The 20,195-nt window shown below is 50.3% G+C and overlaps 2 protein-coding genes across 20 annotated transcripts in view; one reads left to right on the forward strand and one right to left on the reverse strand.

The window, feature by feature from the left end:
• The window catches only part of SCN3B (sodium voltage-gated channel beta subunit 3), a 25,165-nt gene extending 18,532 nt beyond the window's left edge, over window positions 1-6,633 (forward strand). For 4 of the 5 annotated variants that reach the window (XM_025465156.3, XM_025465157.3, XM_025465160.3 and 1 more), the window contains one exon: window positions 2,294-6,633. In XM_025465156.3, coding sequence (XP_025320941.1) covers window positions 2,294-2,357 — 64 coding nt within the window. In that variant the 3' untranslated portion in view covers window positions 2,358-6,633. The remainder of the gene's footprint in view (window positions 1-2,293) is intronic. The other variant, XM_025465159.3, reaches the window with a different exon arrangement.
• Window positions 6,634-7,776: 1,143 nt separating this feature from the next.
• The window catches only part of GRAMD1B (GRAM domain containing 1B), a 236,148-nt gene continuing 223,729 nt past the window's right edge, over window positions 7,777-20,195 (reverse strand). For 14 of the 15 annotated variants that reach the window (XM_049109832.1, XM_049109837.1, XM_049109830.1 and 11 more), the window contains 4 exons: window positions 19,712-19,802; window positions 16,105-16,212; window positions 15,669-15,858; window positions 7,777-12,965 (listed from right to left, as the gene is read on the reverse strand). In XM_049109832.1, coding sequence (XP_048965789.1) covers window positions 12,876-12,965; window positions 15,669-15,858; window positions 16,105-16,212; window positions 19,712-19,802 — 479 coding nt within the window. In that variant the 3' untranslated portion in view covers window positions 7,777-12,875. The remainder of the gene's footprint in view (window positions 12,966-15,668; window positions 15,859-16,104; window positions 16,213-19,711; window positions 19,803-20,195) is intronic. The other variant, XM_025465167.3, reaches the window with a different exon arrangement.

Consider the following 20,195-nt stretch of genomic DNA (forward strand, 5'->3'; position numbering starts at 1 on the left):
GCCACTCCGGATTGGTAGGTGGAGGGTTGAATAAGTCAGGGAAGTTACTTACAAAACTCTTTTTTTTTTTTTTTTTTTTAAGATTTTGTTTATTGATTCATGAGATACACAGAGAGAGGCAGAGACCCAGGCAGAGAGAGAAGCAGGCTCCCTGCAGGGAGCCCGATATGGGACTTGATCCCAGGATTCTGGGATCATGTACTGGGCCAAAGGCAAACACTCAACCACTGAGCCACCCAGGCGACCCTTACCAGGCTTTTCTTGAGCAGCCACAAGACAAGCCTGCTAGAATCTTAAAGGTTTGTATAGAGGCCTTAACTAGGTTCAGACAGGATATTGTCCAGATAAGTCTCAACCTCACATCACTGTCTTAAGGCTGGGTCTCTGGGGCAGCTTTTGGGAGGGAAGGCAAGCAGAGGCACACTCCAAGGAAAGCAGGGTGGGGAGCCCCTGGCTGCGGGGGTCCAGCTCACAGGTCACCCAGCAACCACGTCCTCTCCATGACCTCCTCCACTGACATGGGAAATCCAAGGCCATCTATGGACAAACCCTTAGAGCTAATGAGAACATTCCACAAGATTGTAGATGCAAATCAAAATGTAAACCTATAAAAACCACCTCTAGCCCAGCCACAATCATTTAGAGAAACAACGAGATATCTAAAACATTTGAAAAAATTTCCATTACAGTAGCAACAAATACTCTCCAGTACCTGGGAATAATACATTTGATAGAAATATGCAAGACCTTTAAGGAGACAATTACGACACTTTACTGAAAGACTTAAGACCTAAATAAATGGGAGAATAAAACCTACTGATGCAAAACAGGACAGTTCTCTCTGAAATTAATCTGTAAATTCAATGACATTTCAATCAAAATACCTATTGGATTGTTCAAGGAGCTCAATTAGTGGATCTTAAAAGTCAAGTGGAAGACCAAAGGGCCAAAACCAATCCAAACCAAGTGATGGCCAGACAGTGAATATTTTCTACACAGGGTCTCTTTGGTTTTGCTTCTTGGTTTGCAGTCCTTCCAGCCTTTCTTAGCTCATGAGCCATAGTTTGCCCATACCAAAGAAAGAACAATATTAGGGAAGATGGCTGGTAGAGCTTTTCCTATCAGATATGAAGATTTCTTACAGAGCTATTAAAGAACTTGTTGATATTGACATAAGCATACAGCATGGACAACGAGAACAAAACCAAGAGCCTCCCAAATAATTCAATACATATATTCAATTTTCTATAACTAGTATATGACAGAAGTGGCCCCACAATTACAGAAGGAAAAATGAACTTTCTAATAAGTGGTATAAAGACAATGCCTTATCCATACGGTAAAGAAAATAAGAGTCCCCATCTCTCACACTAAAGAAAGATAAGTTCTAAGTGGATTTAAAGACGAGGTAAAATGTGCAACTTGAAAATTCGATGAAGGGAAAATATAAGACACTATCGTCATTACCTGAGGATAGAGCGGATTTCTTCAAATACCAGAGGCACAGAGTGGGAAGAAGGATAATTTTCACAACACTATGTGTGAAGACCAATTGTTCATGACATGAATCCATAAGCAAAGTTTAGAGACAAACAAGAGACTGGGAGGAGATATTTTCAAGACGTGAAACCATCCAAGAAAAATCCTGGTGGCTCAGTCAGATCAGCAGCCAGCTCTTGATTTTGGCTTAGGTCATGATCTCAGGGTCCTGGGATCGAGCCCTGTGTTGATCGAGCTCCATGCTCAGCAGGGAGATTGCTTCAGGATTCTCTCTCTTCCTCCGCCTCTCCCTCTCTAAAATAAATGAATAAATCTTTAAAAAAGAAAAAAAAAAGAAGGAAAGAAAGTAGAAAGAAAGATCCCTGAGAAAAAGACATATGTCAACAAGCAAAGAACAAATTACAGAAGCAGAAACCCACGCCACCTAAAAACTTATGAAAACACGTACACCATCAGCAATAATCAGGAAAATGGATATGAAAGCAACTCTAAAATATCATTTCACACCCATTGGTGTGGCTCGACATTTTCACTGAACAACAGGGGGTCCTTAGATCCGTGTAGATAAATAGGAAGATTCATGCATTGCTAGTGGAAGGAAAAAAGAGAAACAACGCCTAGTCTTCTAGTCCCCGCTGCAAGGGCCACTCTGGTTTTCTCTTGGGAGCCAGAGGCAGAAGGAAACGCAGAGCTCTTCTGCAGACATCCTGGTTTCTGCGCTCCTTCCCTTTCCTTGGGTTCCCACCCCTGGGGACAAAAGTACTGATGTCCTTCCCTGTCTGTCCTCCTCCAGGTCTGACTATCTTGCCATCCCGTCAGAGAACAAAGAGAGCTCCGCGGTCCCCGTGGAGGAGTAAGAAGGGCGGGCCTGAGGTGATGTACCGGGAAGGGCAGGGAAGTGGCATCAGGATGGCTGCTTGTCCAAGTGGCTCTGTCCACCCACATCCAAGTGACTTTCAATCTGACCCCTTAGACTTCTACCCTACCCAGAGTCCCCACCCTCAGGGTATTTCTTTACTTCAGTGATGCCCAGGTCAAGCCCTTCAGCTCTACGTCAAGCCCTTCAGAAGGTGAATTGCTTTGGCCTGAGGGTTGGAGCAACTTGGACTTCTTACCACGGCGACAAAAAGTCATCCCCCCACTCCCTCCTTGTAAGGACTGTGGATTTGGTGAGAGTCTTTGGCTGGGCTGGACGGGGCCAGGCCGGAAATTCTGAGTGAGTTGTTTTATCATTGGTAGGTGGTCTGAACACTGAAGGACTGAATATCCCAGGTTCAGTGCTGTCAACAGCACCAGGAGGGTGCCCCACGGGCCACATCGCTTCCCTTCTTGCCTCCCTCCTTCTATTCACTCATCATGCATCCGCTCACCTCTGAGCTTTCACCTCTGACTTCCTGACTCCATCAGACCTCTACACACCAGAAGACTTTGCCAGAACTGAGGAGCTAACATTTCTACACCGACTCAAGCTCGCCCTGTCCCAGCTTTCAAGCAAGGAGCTCCCATGCCAACTGGCCTTCTTCCCTGCGATCTGAATGACTTTGTACAAATGCTGGAGATGGCACATCCCTTTGTCCCTGACCGGCTGGAACTGGCTCATTCTTCACTGCTGCAAGTGAATGGATGTCTTAATGGAAGGAAGCAGGAATGAATAATTCGGGTTAAAATAAGAGTGTTGTGGTGTGGGATTCCTTGAAGTCAGTTTTTTCACGTTCCTGGCCCACTTACTAGAGCATCAGAGCAAAGCATGCCTTTCTAGATTCTTCGGTGATAGAAAGTTTACTAAGCATGGACCACAATGTTCTCGGAACTTGGTACTCTAGGGCTAGATCCCAATAGGTCTCTCGAAGGCCTACATTGGGCTCAGTCCTTCAAGAAGCCAAAGACAGAAGTGGCTCTTAAAAGTCATACAATGTGTTCCTAACCCTCTTAGGGTAATGTGCATTGGAACAGAAATTCCTACATTCTTCCTCTCAGAATTCCGTAGATCAGTATTATTCCTCATTAGGAGACAACTGGGCCTCAGACTGAGCTCAACTAAAGAGACTTCAGAGGATAAACTGAAGCATAGTAAGCCTGAGGTTGCTGCCCAGTTGAGACTTTCGGAGATGGGATCCTTTCGTTTTTAAAAAAGATCCTGAAACTGGGCCTGGCCACGGCCATGCCTCTCTCACAAGCACAGGGGTGGAGTGCCCGGCTGAGGTTAACTGATGGATCCAGGTAACCGGAAGCTGGCCAAAAGGCACGGAGCAGGACATGGGGTACACTGGAAGAATTTCCTTAGGGAAAAGATTTGTGAACATGAAAAATCCTCCAGCAGGAGGTTGCATCTGGGAATATTTAAACTAAGAAATGTGCTTTTTAGTCTCAGATGGATGATGTGTGAATGAGTGAAGTGACAGGAAGGACAGATTCGGTGGCTTCCAAACATTTCACCCGTGAATCCATGATGTCTAGTTGTTGGGGTATTTTTTGTGTGTGTGTGGATTTGGGGAGAGCAGAGGCACGCTGAAAAAATTTTACCATCTCGTGTCATTTTAATTGAGTGGCTGGTCCAAGGGTGATGTCCTTGAGCACCTAGGGAGGAGGAAGGGGGAGCCTGCTTTAGGGGATATGAGAGCTTGTAAGTGGTGGGGCTCAGCAAGTGAGAGGCCCCTCAGATCTGGGGGGACTTATGGGGAAAGATCACAGTCCGCTGGTGCTGGGCCTCACCCGACACTTTTTTTTTTTTTTCCCAACTCTTCCATCCTTAGGGGGAGTAATTGAAACAAGTCCTTGTTCACATCTACAAAGTCCAATTTTATTGAAGAAAATACTTGCAGTAAACTCAAGGCCTTTCTCAGCGGTGATTTTCCACACACTTCCTCTGACATAGGGGACAGAATATGGATCATTTTTCATGCTTTGCAGTTAGGAAGATGGGCGCAGATTGGTGTGAGGTCTCCCAGCCCCATGGCTGCGGGTGGCCGAGCTTACGGCACAGCTACTTACTACCAGCCTACCGTCCTCTTGCTTCTAGTAGATGATGCATCTCACTCCGAATCAAGCCGTATGCATGATGGCAGCCTTTTTTTCTTTTTAAAAAGCCCAACCCAGGTATTTCCTAAGTGGTTTTTAATGAGCTCAATGGCACCTATCATTCCCCCCACGCCCCGCCATTTATCTTTTACAAGGTATCTTCCCTCTTCTTTTCTTTTTCTTAACTTCTCCACCCTTCCCATCCTCAACTCTGTCATTAGAGCGATTTGGCTTACACAGTGCTTTCGTCTTTGCTACCTTAGTTCTCCTCAGCGGGCCCTGTGACGTGGGTATTAACTGATACCCAAGTAACAGATGAGCACACTGAGGCTGCCTGAGGCCGAGCAGCTTTACATCGTACGTTCGTACAGCTGGTTAAGTGGAGAGCTGTCTCACCTTCGCCTGTCTTGCATGTCCCGAGGTGTTGGACGTCTCTCACCCCAACCCCACTCAGCGGCTCCTCTGCCACTTTGCTTCTAGCAGCTGCTTGCAAGTGTGCTTTGAGGGTCTGTCTAGTTTTGGTTTTCTCCTTCTGGTTGGTTTGCACATCGCTCTTTCTCCTGAATTGCAACTCAACAACTTCCTGGGAGACTTGATCAGGACTACAAAACTAAGGGTACTGTGATCCCCAACCTGCTTCAGATCCTCCCCACTCTCCATTTCTCCCCATATTCCTCAAGGACCCAGACCAAATGTGCATTGCTCTGGAAAATTCATCTGGCATGTTGTTCTTATTAAAGGGCTTAGAAATGTTCTCAAGGGCTACTATTAATTTAGGAACCCCATCTGTTGTCTTGGTGCTGGATATTTCCCATGACTGATCCCTAAATAACACTAAAGGCCAAGCAAGGCTGGGTCTGAATTTTCTTTTCCTACTGCTTAACAGCCAAGAACTTGATTGCTCAACTCAATTGGCGCTGTAGACACCCTGCCCTCCTGACCTTTACTGCCAGCTGAAGTCTTAGAGCACAAGCCCGACTCCTGCATGTTAATACCATTGACAGAGCCTGTCCCTACCCCAACCTTTATTTTCTATCTGTTTAAAGGCATTATCCTTTATTTTCTCCGTCCCCCAACACTCCCACACCCAGATTTCTGATTCTCTGAGTTTCTGCTTTCTCTGTCTATGCCCAACTAGATAGGTTAGTAGGAAAGGACTTTTTCAAAGCAGGAATATGCTGAAGATACATGTACAGCAGTGAATGGTTAAGATAGTAGCTCCCTCCTCTCCCCACAAAACTACTAGATCAAAAAAGGAAAGCACACCCAACTCAGAATCTGTGAACCTACCTGACATCAGAGGGGAGAGGCTGTATAATTGGCATCTTTGCAGGAAGACGCAAGAGCCAGACACATTTCGGAACAGATCTTGGTTCCCTTTCCCCCAGTTAACACAGAAGTGGAAAAATACACCAAAAAAAAAGCTTTCCTCTTCCCTCCTTTTGTAAATGAAATTCCCCAACCCAGTGAATTCACCTAGTCTCCGTGAGTGTATCTGAGTAGTACTGGTGTGTTCATCCTCCGATGTTCATCCATTCTGCATTTCAACATGCACTCTGTCTCGAGTACCAATCTGGAGCCTCAGTGTACCCCATGGCCTTAGGTCTGCGAAATACCACCATCCAAGCTCTTCCTAATCTCTGAAACTCCACTGTGGTAGGTAACTGGTGTTGAGCTATCTTGAGTTTGTAGTAGGACCCAGTAGATAAGCACATGAAGCAAGTCTGAGTTGTGGTAGGTCAGACTTAAGCCCTACCATAGACCAGCTAAGCCTCAAAGCTGGTAATAACCCCCTTTTCCCCTGAATCACCATCCGGCAAGAGCTGCATCTGATGGCAGTGTGTGTGATGGGGGGTGGCGGTGGGGCTGCGGAAGCACGAGTGCTTGCAGATTTGAGAAACACCATCAAACACAATTAGCAAACTCTTGCACCTGATGGATCTCTTTGCCCCATTGTCACCTTCTTACTGCTTGTTCTCGGTTTCCCCCAGCCAACCTTTTCCTGAACTCTAGAAATGTTGTTCCCGATCACCCAAGCTCTCCACAACCTAATGCCAGTATGTAGTGTTTTCCAGGAAATACCCTGTTTGTGTCAATAAAGTGTCTCTAAATGCAGCTTGCTCTGGTTTGGCTCTGCTGTGTGTACCTGCTATGCATACTATGGCTCCTACCTCCCTCCCCAGTCTGCATCAATTCCTGAACTCACCATCGATGGATATTTTCCCAGAGAACGAAAAATGCAGTTAATAGTCTAGAATTAAAAAATATGATGTGTGATGTAGGCTTCCTTCTCTTCCTTCCCTCCCCAAATACAAAGGAACACAAGAGTCACCTTTCTTTCCTCCTGCCTGACACTAAGTAAGTTTCCCACCAGGTGGTGAGGAGATAACTCCAAGGAAGACCTAATGAGGGGAGAGGCCAGACCCCCCGACCAGTCTAGGCTAACAAGGAAGGCAACGCTGTTTCTCAATGTCCACATTCCTGGAAGCGCCAAGGCACAAAAGGGAAAAGTTAAGAAACTATCCTTGGGATTCACAGCATATGATAATATACTCCTATAATAACAGTACAGGTTGGGGTGCCTGGGTGGTGCAGTCGGTTAAGCATCCGACTCTTGGTTTTGGCTCAGGTTGTGATCTCAGGGTCAGGAGATCGAGCCCCAAGTCGGGCTCCACGCTCAGCATGGAATCTGCTTGAGATTCTCCCTCTGCCCCTATTTTTTTAATAATAAATTTTTTATTGGTGTTCAATTTGCCAACATATAGAATAACACCCAGTGCTCATCCCGTCAAGTGCCCCCCTCAGTGCCCGCCACCCATTCACCCCCACCCCCCGCCCTCCTCCCCTTCCACCACCCCTAGTTCGTTTCCCAGAGTTAGGAGTCTCTCATGTTCTGTCTCCCTTTCTGATATTTCCTACCCATTTCTTCTCCCTTCCCTTCTATTCCCTTTCACTATTATTTATATTCCCCAAATGAATGAGACCATATAATGTTTGTCCTTCTCCGATTGACTTATTTCACTCAGCATAATACCCTCCAGTTCATAAATCTTTAAAAACACACACATCTGACTTTATCAGGCTGCCTTCCTTCCCAGGAAAAGGCGTCCTATATGTTGGGCAGATGGCTGTGCATATGAGTATGAACATGCCCACACACACACACCTCTTGGGCCTTGCCCTCACCATATCCGGGAGGACCAAAAACATTTGGGACGATGAGCGCTAATGAATCGAGCAATAAACACACACACACCATTTATTATTTGTAGTTCAATACTTTTTTCTTTTAATTCATACTGTACTTCCATGGCTCTAGCTACTTTACATTAAGATTTGGCTGGGAAGCCGTTTATGGTTCTAGGTAATAGCAGTTAAGTTTTCAGACCTTGCGCACAGCGCCAGGCAAAGTACAGTTATAGATCCAAATACACGTGGCCAGACAACTCCACTGCAATCAACCTGTGTTCTTTCCCATATATGGCCCAGTGCAGGTGTTGGGGGCTGCTCCCTCTGCCTCGCCCCACTCCACCCCTTGTTAGGATTACCCAGGGGCCACTAGGGCCTCTGACCCATCTCTCCCCACCTTGGAGTCTAGGTTGAGTGGGGGGAAAAAAAAGCACCATGGGTTTGGGAAGATGATCTGGTCCATGCAGAGAGTGGTCTGGCCCTAGAGTGCAGGATAGGGAAATGTGGGGAGCCACACTACTGTTGGCAAAAAATGGTTGCTTTTATTACGCCATCTCAGCACATGGCACCCAAGCCCAGGGCCAACTCCCCAGACAGAGCCAGCTGTCTTGCCTGGAGCAGAGGCCACCATTTTGCTTCTGCAGCATCTCACTGTGTTGAGAGAAGCAAGGGGACCAAGGGGCAGAGATGACAGTATGCTTTCCGCTTTCACATGTCGGGTAGATCGTCTGGCATCAGCTCCTCTTGGCAGGCAAGATGCTTCTTGCCAGCAGCCAAGGCTCCAATCCGGGCTCCCAGGCCTGCTGAGGACCTCAGGTCACAACAGAAAACAATGCCCAAGACCCCTGAGCTGTCGCACAGACCACCAAGACAGGGAGCTGGCTGGGCCCGTCACAGCCATGGCTGGAGCAGGAGTGAGGTAACAAGGCTGGGCAGAGAGGTGGGAAGGGGCGCTCTCTACACCTTGTGCAAATTCCTGTTCCACATTAGGGAAGCAGGGGCGTTAAGAGATGGCCTTCCAGAAAAACGCTCCACTCGGACCCAAAACGCATCTTCTGGAAGAAAACATAGAGGTGGAGGGAGTGGGGCCAGCCTGCTGGAGGTTGGGGGGTGAGGATAAGGATGTCAAGTGGTGGATGGGATGATTGTCCCACAGCCTAGAGACAAGGGATGGGGGAGGAGAGTCAGGAAGACAGGTTCTCAAGTTTGCTACTGGAGTGGGCAGGTGGGGTCCGGGGGTGTGGGGAGGGAGATCACAGCCCTGCCACCCGGGGGCCCTAGGGAGGAAGGACTGGCTTTGGCTGCCCTGCAGAGCTAAAGCAGCAGCATAGTATGGCTACAGAAAGCATCCTTCTGAGACCACAAACAGTCCAGAAAGATTCTTCCCTTAGTCCTTTCTCCAAAATTACACCCTAGAAATGCTGCCCGAAAACGATTTAGACATGGTCCAAGCTTGGACAGGAACACAGAGAGAAGCCACTTCTAGCCAAGCAAGCATCCCTCCTGAGGTTTCTTGAACCCTCTCTCCCCACTCCCATTATCTCAGGTTCTTAGGGTCAGTGCTCTAAGGCAACCCAAGGATTTTAGCCAAAGCTTCACAATTAATCCAAACCCCAATAGGGTTTGGACTGAGCCAGAAAAGAAATGCTATGGCCAGGAATGACTTCTCTCCAGTGTTTCTTCTAGTGAGGAGCAAGGATGGACAGATGAAAGGCTTCACTGCCTAGAGACAAAAGATGAACTTCATCCAAGATGGTGCCCTTCTTGCCATCATCTTCCTCCTAGTTTAGAGAATGTCCCTTCCCAAACTAAGACTAGGCCAACAAAGGAAGAAACACCTTCCTACGTTAATACTGGGGAATACAACAAAGCTGATCTCCCTCTCTCTACCTCACTAGGCCTCCCTAGTCCTGCTGGCCCATAAAGAAGAAAATTTAACTACCCTGGATTTCCTGGGAACCCTGCTGCTGCCCTGCTACTCATCTAAATGCTTAGAGTACCCTCCAAGTTTGAGAACGCTCTATCCTGCCAGTCTCTGACCCAGCCTCCGAGACAACGCCCGCGCTAGAACGTATCTTAGAGACAGTCTAGCCTGACCCCCTTCCTGTTACAAATGAGGATACTGCAGTTCAGGGAGGGCAAATGGCCTGTCCATGAGCAGAGCCAGGACTCATGCCCAGGTCTCCTAACCCAGCCCTGTGCTCTAATGGAGAGCTTTAAGTCGCTGATCTTGCTGCTCTTGTCCCAGGGAGGTGAGTGGGGGAGAGAGGAGTTGGAGACATGAGTGGGTGCTCCAAGGCCAATCCTGTTAATTCCTTCAAGTACGGTGGAGTGAAGTAGAGACCCCACAGCTCTTTTCCGCCTGGTTAGAGACTCTGCAAAATCTCTTGAGTGCAAGCTCTCAAATGGGACCACAGGAATCCTCAAAGAATGATTCCCATGTGACCAGTTCTCACATGAACAAAAATAAAGCACTGACTGGAAGAAAGAGCATAAAGGGTGGTAGTTTTAATGCTCCCAGGCACAAGTCAAGTTGCGGGGCTTGAGCTGCAATATTATTTATCAGTTTCACTCCCAGACTTCTCTGCAAGGGTGAGTTTCCTTGCAAAAGTCATTGAGTCAGGGGGGAAAGCTTTGTTTGGGAGTGAGCAGAGGTGTTGGGTTTTTTCCTGGTTTGAAACTTTATAGCATTATTAGAACAGAGAGAACCCACAAGAGATCCACGATTCTTAGGAATGAGGCCAACCAAGGGGCCTTCCCCATGTATACACACTGCCTCCCAGGTTCAAACCCCCCAGAAATCATGAGTTTCTTGGACACACTAAGTACCTTCCCTCCCTGTCACCTACTCCTCCCTGGAATGGCCAAAGAGGTAAAGCAAGAGCACAACAATTCTGTGCAGCCAGGTCCAGGTCCAGCACTTTACTCCCAGCAGAGAACCCTTTGTAAGTCACCCAGAAGGTCCCACCATGGGACCGTCAGCAACTGAACGATTTCAATAAATATTTAATTGCATATGGGATAAATTAGAGAACTTATCACTTCGGCTTTCAAAAGTTTGAGTGTAATTTTGGCTTCTGGCTACTGCAACACGAAAATCTCTAGCAGCCTTCACTGTTCGTCCCTCTTTGGCCCCAGGGCCCACAAGCCCTGACTCTCACCAGGGTGTCTCTTAGTCAAAGTCCTGGACAGAATGAGTAGTGACCCACTGACCTGTGGGCCCATGCACCCTTCACGAGGATTACATTCAACTCCATCCCTCATGTCTCCTTTCCCAGAGGAGGGATATCCATCCTAGCTGATTCCATGGAGCCTTCTCAGCCTATTTCCCTAGGGCGTGTATCTCTGTCTCTCATCCTGCCCTTGGGGTAATAACAGTTCTCAGGTAGACTGAAAAGTCAACAACTTGTCTCTAATGTCATAGTGGGATGTTCAGGCTATACCAAGAGAAGAACAGGACTTGCTCTTCTTTTGGGCTAAAGCGGCGATAAAGTCTTCCTTTCCTTCAGCCCCTCACTGCAAGAGGTCCCCTAGTAGAACGAGCAATCTGGAAGAGTTTTCCTGGCCAAACTGGTACGATCCTTACCCCACTAAGGATCTGTGAGCTCTGTCTGGGGCTGGCAGGACTCCTCTGGTCATTATGTGGAGGGGTAGCAATTAGTGAGGGAAAAATGGTAACCGTGCCCAGAAGGGCCCCAGGAGGTCAGACAAACGCAGCGGCTCTAGCGAGCCAACTCCAAAATGGCCCTAGGATGACTCAGTTTCCTAACCTAAGGTCTTCTTTCTCCTCTTTCGGGATCTCATACGTCTCTGAGGCCTGAGACCAGAGAAGGCTTTGCACCCCCTTTGCCAGAACTCCCGCTCTCAAGTCTGAGTAACAGGATTTGGAATGGCCTCCGTGGGGCAGAGACTCTCTCGGCCTTTTCGCACCTTTGCCAAATGCATTCCTTCCAAAAGCTAGGCCTAGGTCTTCTAACATGTGCGGACTGTGTCTTGGTTGTCTTGCTTCACCAAAGCTGGATCCTCCCTGAGCGTACATGATGCTGGCAGCCAAGTGAGCGCCTGGATATTGGTGCTCACCACTTACACTGCGCTCCGCTCCGTGTGAACCCAGGATCCCGCACGATGTTAGGGCGGCACTCACTCTCTCAAACCCCGGACGTCCCTAGGATACCCTGATTCATCCTGGAAATCAAACTGACAGCTCAAAATTTAGGAATTAGAGCCACAGGCCCGACCTACTCACAACCACTTAAAAAGGGGGGTTTAACAGGATCAAAAATGGTCCATCCTGGCTAATAAACAATGTGCTCTTAGGCACAGAGAAAAAATAGGGCTTTAGGCACTAAAAAGTGACACTTCACCCAGATCCAGCCTGGGAGAAGACCAGAGAGAAGGGGAGGGGTGGGAAAGGAAGAAATTCCCAGCCCTTATGGGGTCCATACCCTTACAGGGGGTGAGGGGAAGGTGCAGGGGTGATTGTGGGGGGGGGAGGGGGAAGAGGAAGGACACCATTCCACACACTCGTCCTCGGGAGCCTGCAGCTACAAGGCCCAATCTCGCAGGGGCAGCCTTCCCAGCCTTCCAGCCCTCTGCCTGACTGGGGGCGCATGGTCCAGAGAAAGGGGGGTCGGAGGGGCTGGGGGGCTCAGGAGGCAGAGTTTAGATTGGGCGCCTGCCTTTGATGCTTCCTGTTCACAAGAGAATACCTGGGGAAGCGTGGGGAAGGGAAGAAAAGATTCTCTTTTATTTTGGAAACAAATCAAGAGGGGTTTTGGGAACGAAGCACCTTAAGCCCCTGGAGACTTGGGAGACCCCGGGGTCTTCACAGGTGTAACTTTGGCTCGACAACGTTTCCCTTCTCAGAGCCAGGAACGGCCAGCGAGGGGAAGGGTGGGGGGGCAAGGGGGAGGGTTGGGGATGGGGGAGGAGGATCAGGGGAGGTCGGTGCTGAGAGGTGGTCCCTGCCCTCCTCGGCCCCTCCGCCGGCCAGCACAGGAGGCGGTCCCGCTCCTTCTCCCTGGTACATAGGCATTATCTCTTTTTAAAATCTGTATATAATATATATATATTTATATTCTGTATATATATATATTTATATATATATTTATATGATCTATGTACACGTATTGCACGGGCCTCTTGCAGCTGCCCCTCTTCCTGCCTGGTCAGTGATAACGGTTCCTCTTCTCTTCACTTTCGGATGTGTAGTCGCGGGACCTGATGCCGTTCTGAAGGTTGATGAGAGAGTCCTTCATCTGTAAGACAGGGAAGCCCGCCAGCCCCGGGTACGGGCCCTCAGTGGGCTCCTCCGACCAGCACGTGCCCTGGCTTGCCAGCGGGTTCGAGGGAGCCTGAGACGGGGGATCCCATAGGACACGGTCTCCGGGAGAAAGGGGAGAAAGGGGGCAGCCAACCTAGCTGGCACTGGGAACCCCCAGGGTGGGGTTCGCTGTGTCCTAATGATGGGTGGCCTCCGTGCTGCTAAATGAAGAATTGTCTCTCTCTCTCTCTCTCTCTCTCTCTCTCTCAAAATCAAAAACTTCTCTCAGGGCATTCGATTGCTCTAAGGGCCCAGAGGAGCTGCCTCTCATTCAGTGTGGCTTCCCCGTCGCACCCGAGGAGACCGCACTCCCATCTTTGTGCATTTTGCCACCTTGTTCGCCCCCCAGCCTGGGGCTCTGGTCTCTCCTGCCGATTCCAATCTCCCCCATCGTGGGCCCAGAACACGTCCCAACTTTGGCTCATCATCCTCTTTCTTTTTCCTGGCTGCTTGGAAACCACTCACTGGGACCCTGCACCAGGGTCAGCTCTAATCGGTTCATGTGTTTAGATGGCAACATACACCCTGGGTGGCAAGCAGAGAAGTGACAACTGAGCGGGCTTCTAGCTATCTACCCAGATCCTGGAATTAACCTTGACTGAATTTCTTAGCCCCCTTTAAGAAACAGCCACACTGACATTGTCAGGTCACGGCAAGGAGTCTAAATGGGCCCTTCATACCCCAACACATTTAAATACCGTCTCTAAGTGAGCTGCTCTGAGACATCACAACACCATTAAGGTCTCATGGGCACATGGTCATGGATTTTGAGATCCTCTGGTCTCTCTGTTTAGTCTACAGGTTTCTTTGTTCTCTCTGGTTCTTCTACAAACCCTCTGCTCCAAAGGGATCTGCTGTTTCTCTTTTAGAAGTTGCTTTGAGGGGCACCTGAGTGGCTCCGTGGTTGAGTGTCTGCCTTTGGCTCAGGTCGTGATCCCAGGGTCCTGGGATCGAGTTCCATATCGGGCTCCCCGCAGGGAGCCTCCTTCTCCCTCTGCCTGTGTCTCTGCCTCTCTGTGTGTTTCTCATGAATAAATAAAATCTTAAAAAAAAAAAAGTTGCTTTGAAAGAGAATGAATCAAAACACCTGCCCTGACGCTTACAGAGTTGAGTCCACCGTGCTGTAAATCTGACCACCCCATGCTCACCATTATAAGGGGTCCCATCCTGACACTGAATTCTGGAGCTGTAAGAGAACTGGGTCATCCAGTCCAACTGCCTCCTACTTTAAGATTTTTATCTGAGGTCATCTTGTCACCCCTCTTGTACTTGGGGTGATAGAGTCTCAGTCCTTTAAAGTAGCTCATTCCATTACTGGCTGCTTGACTCTAGGTGGTCTGTTTTTACCTGATGACTCAAAGCGCCCCTTCCCTGTAACTTCTAGCCACTGGAATCTCACAAGCAATCAATCTATCTTTCTACCTGCTTGACCTCCATGTCTGAAGACTATCCTGTTTCTCCTCGTCCCCATCCTTCCTTCTCCTAGGCATATCTTTAATTCCATCAAGTCTTCTTGATACAACAGGGCTTTCTAAACCCCCTGCTATGCCGTTTACCCCTTTCGTTAAAAAAAAAAAAAATCCACAACTCCAAAACCAAATAGAATATTCTAAAACAGTAAATTGGATCCTGGTAGCCACATTAAAACCTCTCTCCTTAATTGAAAGCTAAGACCACGCTACAAAGGGGAAGTAAGATTTAATATTAATGAGTGCCTCCCCTGTGCCCTCAAATCCTGACAGCAATTTCGTGAAGTTACAATTTTAATCCCCATTTTATAAATGAAGAAACTAGGTCACTAATATTAAATCTCTCGCTCAAGTTCACGAAACTAGCCGGTGGCAAGGTTGGGATTCCATCTCAAGTTGGGTTGACCAGCAAACATAAGGAACTCCTTTGGAACGGAAATTTTAATGGAACAAGGACAAATCCTTCATCTCCTATCTTCCTAGTTTTCTTATAGAGCAAAGGTAGCTTCTTGCTGTCTTGGCAACTCCATGGGAGTTTTGTATAAGATGCTAACTTCCTCTGAGGGAAGGAAGAGAAGCTCCCTCCTTTGGTGAAACTAAAGTTATTATTGATTTTGCTCCCGAATAATTTTCTTAAATAGATGAATCTGGTTATCGGAAGGAATACAGGGACCTGCACCAGAAGATGTTACGAAAAGCTGACACAGTACAACCACCATCTTCCCAGACTATCCGTGCAGCCTCTGAGGAAGAAATGATGTGTTGAGGGTTGTGTGTTGGGGTGTGTGTGTTGAGGGCAGGGGCAGGGGGTGGCATATTATCAAAAAGAACTCGCAAAATACACCCTCTGGAAAGACAAATCTCTGTGAAAGGAGGTTCTCTCTTTAAATGCCTATCAGGAAAAAAAAAGCAGTCCTTCCATCTAACCTACAGCTTTCCTGCCGCAAATTTCATTGTTGTTGTTTGGGGGGAGTACACCTGTGTTTCCCACAACCCATTCCGGGGTGGCTTTAAAATTAGAACAATGGGTGGCTCGGGGGAAGAATGAATGAGAGGTGAAGTCTGGTGGGTGGTGATGGGGACGCTGATAGGAGATCCTTCCCAGAGCACAGGGACGGCGCTCCATCTCCAGAAGATGAGGGCCAGGAAAGAAGGTGGGGACGTCTCACCTGGTCAAGAAGCATCACCGAGGATTTGATTATCTCCCTCCATTTCTGGAGCTCTGTATCGTGGTACTTTTGTTGGGATTCCAAGAGCTGGGCCCATTCTGTCTGAGACTGGGGTAACCTGTGGGGCAGAAGGAGGGGTACCCCAGCAGCTGGAGTTATGCTCAGTGGACTGTCCTGTGCTCCCAGACCCCTGAAGGACAGAGAGCACATCAGACTACTTTGTCCTCTGCTCAATGCCCCTGGTTCCCCTGCACCCCAGGTCAGAAGCAGACTAAAGCTACAGGCGTCGTTGTCATAGCTTGGCTATGGACTCATCCCCAAGGGTTACCCACTGGCCAAGGGCAGCAGGGCCGTCCCTCGGGAAATGGGTGGAAGGAACTGGGTCCTGCTACTGGGTGCAGTGGAGGTCGTGGCAAAGGGAAAAGGTGAGGGTTACCTTTCTTGGAGCCTCAGACCCTGCCAGGCAGTGAGGGTCTGGGTGGTGTATTCCAACATCCAGAGTTTGTAGAAGAGCATCATGTTAAGGATGACCAGCAGCACCAGACTGCGAAGGAGACAAAGGGAGACAAAAGCAATGGGCATGAGATGTCATCTGAGAATACACACTCCCTCTAGAAGCCACGGATACCCCCCACCCCGGAGGCAGCTGCTGTCCTTGACCACTGGTCACCTGAAGCATGGCAGTGAGTGAGTGAGTGAGTGAGTGGGAAGGATGCTGCTAGGGGGAGAGGGAGAGAGAGCAGCGCTCTCCTCTGCAGGGGCCAGGACACAGCAGGAGAGCCACGAAGGGGCGTATGGGTGAAGGCATCGGGAAGGAGAGCCGCACAAGAGCCACCCAGACCCTGGGTGCAGGGGCAAGAGGGGAGATGGAGAGGAAAAGAGATGTAGGACAAACGGAGCAATCAGAGAGCCAGTACCTGAAACAGATCCTAATGGGAGAGCAAGGAGGAAAAATGGGGAGGAGGCAGAGGTTAGAACGGGCCGGTGTGGGGACGGGGAGGGCGGCACTGCAACCAAGCCAGAGAGCAAGCGAGTCGGGGGGAAGAAATACCGCAAGCGAGGATGGACGGACGGACGGGGAGGCCCAGCAAGCAAGGAGCAAGAGACAGCAGCTGCGAACAGATCGTAGTATTTCAAGGGTGACACACGGAGGAAAGTCCTCCTGCCCGGCCACCCGGAGGCACAAGGGTGGAGCCATCGGCCACCTGCTTGATCCACCTGACAGGTGTCAGCGGGATGTCCTAACGCACCGTCTCCCCTTTGCACCTGCCCAGACCCGCAGGGCTCGTGAGGTTCCCCGGGCTGGACCAGAACGGGTCAGAGAGAGGGAGCCGAGAGACTGGGGACCTTCTCTTCTTCTCTGGGCCTCCAGGACTGCCATGAGGCGAAGACTCGGGGAGCAAGGGGATCTAGCAGCGACGCACGGACCTGGGTACAATCCTGGCTCACCGCTTCAAGGTTCCTAACTTCTGATGAAGCTCCCCTGGCTCCTCTGAAGCCCCTTCCTCAACGGGCACGGTCCCTGCCCTGCTGGGGCTGCGACGCGCGTGGGCTGGGGGAGCAGATGGAAGCGCCCTGCACACACACAGGAGGCCCTCCAGGGGGCTTTACCATTGGAGGCGGCGGCACGGGCACACGTAGGGACACACGCACCCACCAGAGGGCAGAACAAACGATGGAAAAAGACAAGAAGATCAACAAGATCTTCTTCAACAAGAAGATCTCATACTACGCCTTTGACCTTTCAAAGCGTGTGTATGTGTGTGTGTGTGTGTGTGTGTGCACGCACACACATGTATGTAACTGGGGTCTTCTTCTGCTCCCAGCCCTTGGGAGGGTAGTGCTCCTGGAGTTGGCAGCTGCCAATCCCCGACCCCAGCAGTGTTCTCAGGGCTCTGAGACTTTTCCAGAACAATCTCTAAATTTCCTGGTGACTCGCCACGATGCCGACTTCAGTTGTGCCAGCACGTGCCCGAGGACCCGGACGTCCACCTCCGGAGCATGGGAGGCGCTCAGTCTCAGCCCCCGCATCCGGGTCTGTGTGCACAATCCCGTCTGCGCTCCGTGCAGGTCCAGGGACGCCCCTGCATGCTGCCTGAGGCAAGGCCCCGCGATGGGTCTACGCAGAGAACCAGACAACCGAGGACGGAGGGCAGAGTGGCCTCAAGGCAGGGGACTGGTGGCTCGGGTCTCCCTTCCACATGCACACTGTCTGCAGACCCACTGCCGGGCGCTCTAAGTGTTGAGTGAGGAGGCCCGATTGTTAACCTAACACAGCGCCCACGCTCGCTGATGCCACGCTCTACCGTTTGTGAGTACACCGACGTGCAAGAGAACTCACCTGAAGTTCAAGTCTTCTATCTACCAAACCCAATAGGAGAGACTTAACAGAACCACACGAGTCCCCCAGATGGAGGGTGCTAAACACGAATCTTCCTGGCTGCACAGCTGCCTTGGCGTTCGACTTTGCAAAAATGCCCCGGCTCCTTAGGCCACACGCCGAAGAATCTACACCTGCTTTTTTGTTATGTAGGGTGAGAAGAGAGCCCGCCTCACGATCCTCATGGGCCCCCCATACTTTCTGTGGTGCCCACCCCTTGTCTGCGGCCCCCTTTGCTTGTGACGCTCGGCGCTGCCCTCGGATGGTCTCATTCTCACCCGTGGCTGCCAGGCTGCTGCTAAGTCAGCATCGGGAAGCTCTGCTTCTCTGCCTCCCTGCAGGTGCACGTCAGCAAGTACCTGGCCCCTCCACCTGGATCACCTACGGCAACTCAAGATACACCCAGAGCCCAGACAATCTTCTCTGACAGCTCTGCACCCCGTTCCAGGTATCAATTAATGACACCACGGTCTCCGGGCGCTCTTCTCCAGCTACCCAACCAGACGGGCCATGGGTCTTCGCCTTGCCGGACCTCTGGGCCCCAGCCCCGTCCCCGGCTGGGCAGTCACGCTCACCTACAACTCTGCCACTTACTCCAACAGCCTGCTTGCCTCCAACCCTGCCTTCTCTAGGCTTCCCCCCGTGGCTGTCAGTGACTTTTAAAAAAAAAAAAAAAAAAAAAAGCAAAGCCAATCACGTCACTCCAGGGCTTCCTGGTAGGTCTGCGGGGAGGGGGGTTGCCTCTGCTTCTGCCTCTCTGAAAACGAGTTAAGTAGGGGCCTGGAGGAGTGGGAGGGGGTGCCACAGAAGCAGCAGACACAGGCTAGTGCCTGGTGCACAGCTGGCAGGGCCCGCGTCTGGGCAGCTCCCAAACCCCTCACCTGCCTGCACCCCCACATGCTCACAGCACACCCCCAACTCCAGGAAAAGTGGGGGTTTCCGGCAGCAGGCTGAACCGGGCAGCTGAGCTGTCTGCACTCGGCCGTCCAGGGACCCCCTGCTCCCAGCGGTTCAGGGGCGTCCAGGGCAGGCTATGGGCGTACGCTGCACACAGCTGTGCTCTCCATGGGCCACGTGCATTTCTTCCCACATCCTCTCTCCCTGCCCGGCATCCTTCTGTGAACGGTACTGAGTCTCCTGTTTTATAGCATGACGGTGATACTATAAATTATTTACATTAATATAAGCATATACTACCCTGGACCGTAGTCATTGATTTTGTCTGACTCTCCCGCCAAAGTACGAGCCCATGAGTGCCCGGTCCCCGCACCCGGCACACAGCAGATACTCAGGACATCCCTCGCGTGAATGAATGGGCTTCTACGATGCTATGTAGAGTCTCTGTTAGCATCTCTCCCACGGGATAGTAATTCTAAATTTCCTGTCTGTCTTAATCAGTTGAAAGTAGGTTCCTAAGGGCATGGGTTCCGCATACAACATTCTGTTCTCCATCCGGAAGGCCCAGCTTACAGCAAATGCTTAATAAAATGGAGAAAAAGCAGCAAAGAAGCAAGGAATGATGGACAGAGCAAGTGGTCTGAGGAGAGAAGGCTGGAGGACAAAGAAAGGCCGAGGTCACAGTGAGGGGCGCTCATTCGCCTGAGGAGCCAGCAGGCGGGGAGGGCAGGTGGCGGGGCCAGGGAGGAGAGCTGGGATCCCTTACACACAGCTGATAATCAGCAGCAGCTTGGACACGCTCTGCAGGTGGAAACCGTTAGGGGTGTCCTCGGGGATATGCCGTGTCTGCGTGGAACCTGCGGGGAGAACAAAGAGGCCTTGACCATGCTGGCTCAGGAGCCCACGGGCTGCTGGGACAGCCGTCACGCACAGAACCACAGGGAATGACTGAACTGTCCATGATGCTGTCACGACCACGAGATGATAGATCCACTCAGCTCTCCGAAAGTACATGGTAAGCTCCCCAAGGTCAAGGTCGTGGGCTGGGTCAGGCAACGTGGACATTCAAGTCCAAACTAACTGGAAACTCCATGGCCTTATGAGGCCAGGACATGCCAGGGCAGGACAAAGGGCTCTGCAGTGGAACCGTGGCACATGCAACCACACAGGGGCTGGGACCAGTGTCAGCCTTCAACTCAGCGTCACCCATAACCAGTGATGTGGTGCTGATGAGTCTCAACTCCTCTCGG

The sequence above is a fragment of the Canis lupus genome, chromosome 5 (genome assembly GCF_003254725.2).
Source record: "Canis lupus dingo isolate Sandy chromosome 5, ASM325472v2, whole genome shotgun sequence".
Classification (NCBI taxonomy): Eukaryota; Metazoa; Chordata; class Mammalia; order Carnivora; family Canidae; genus Canis; species Canis lupus.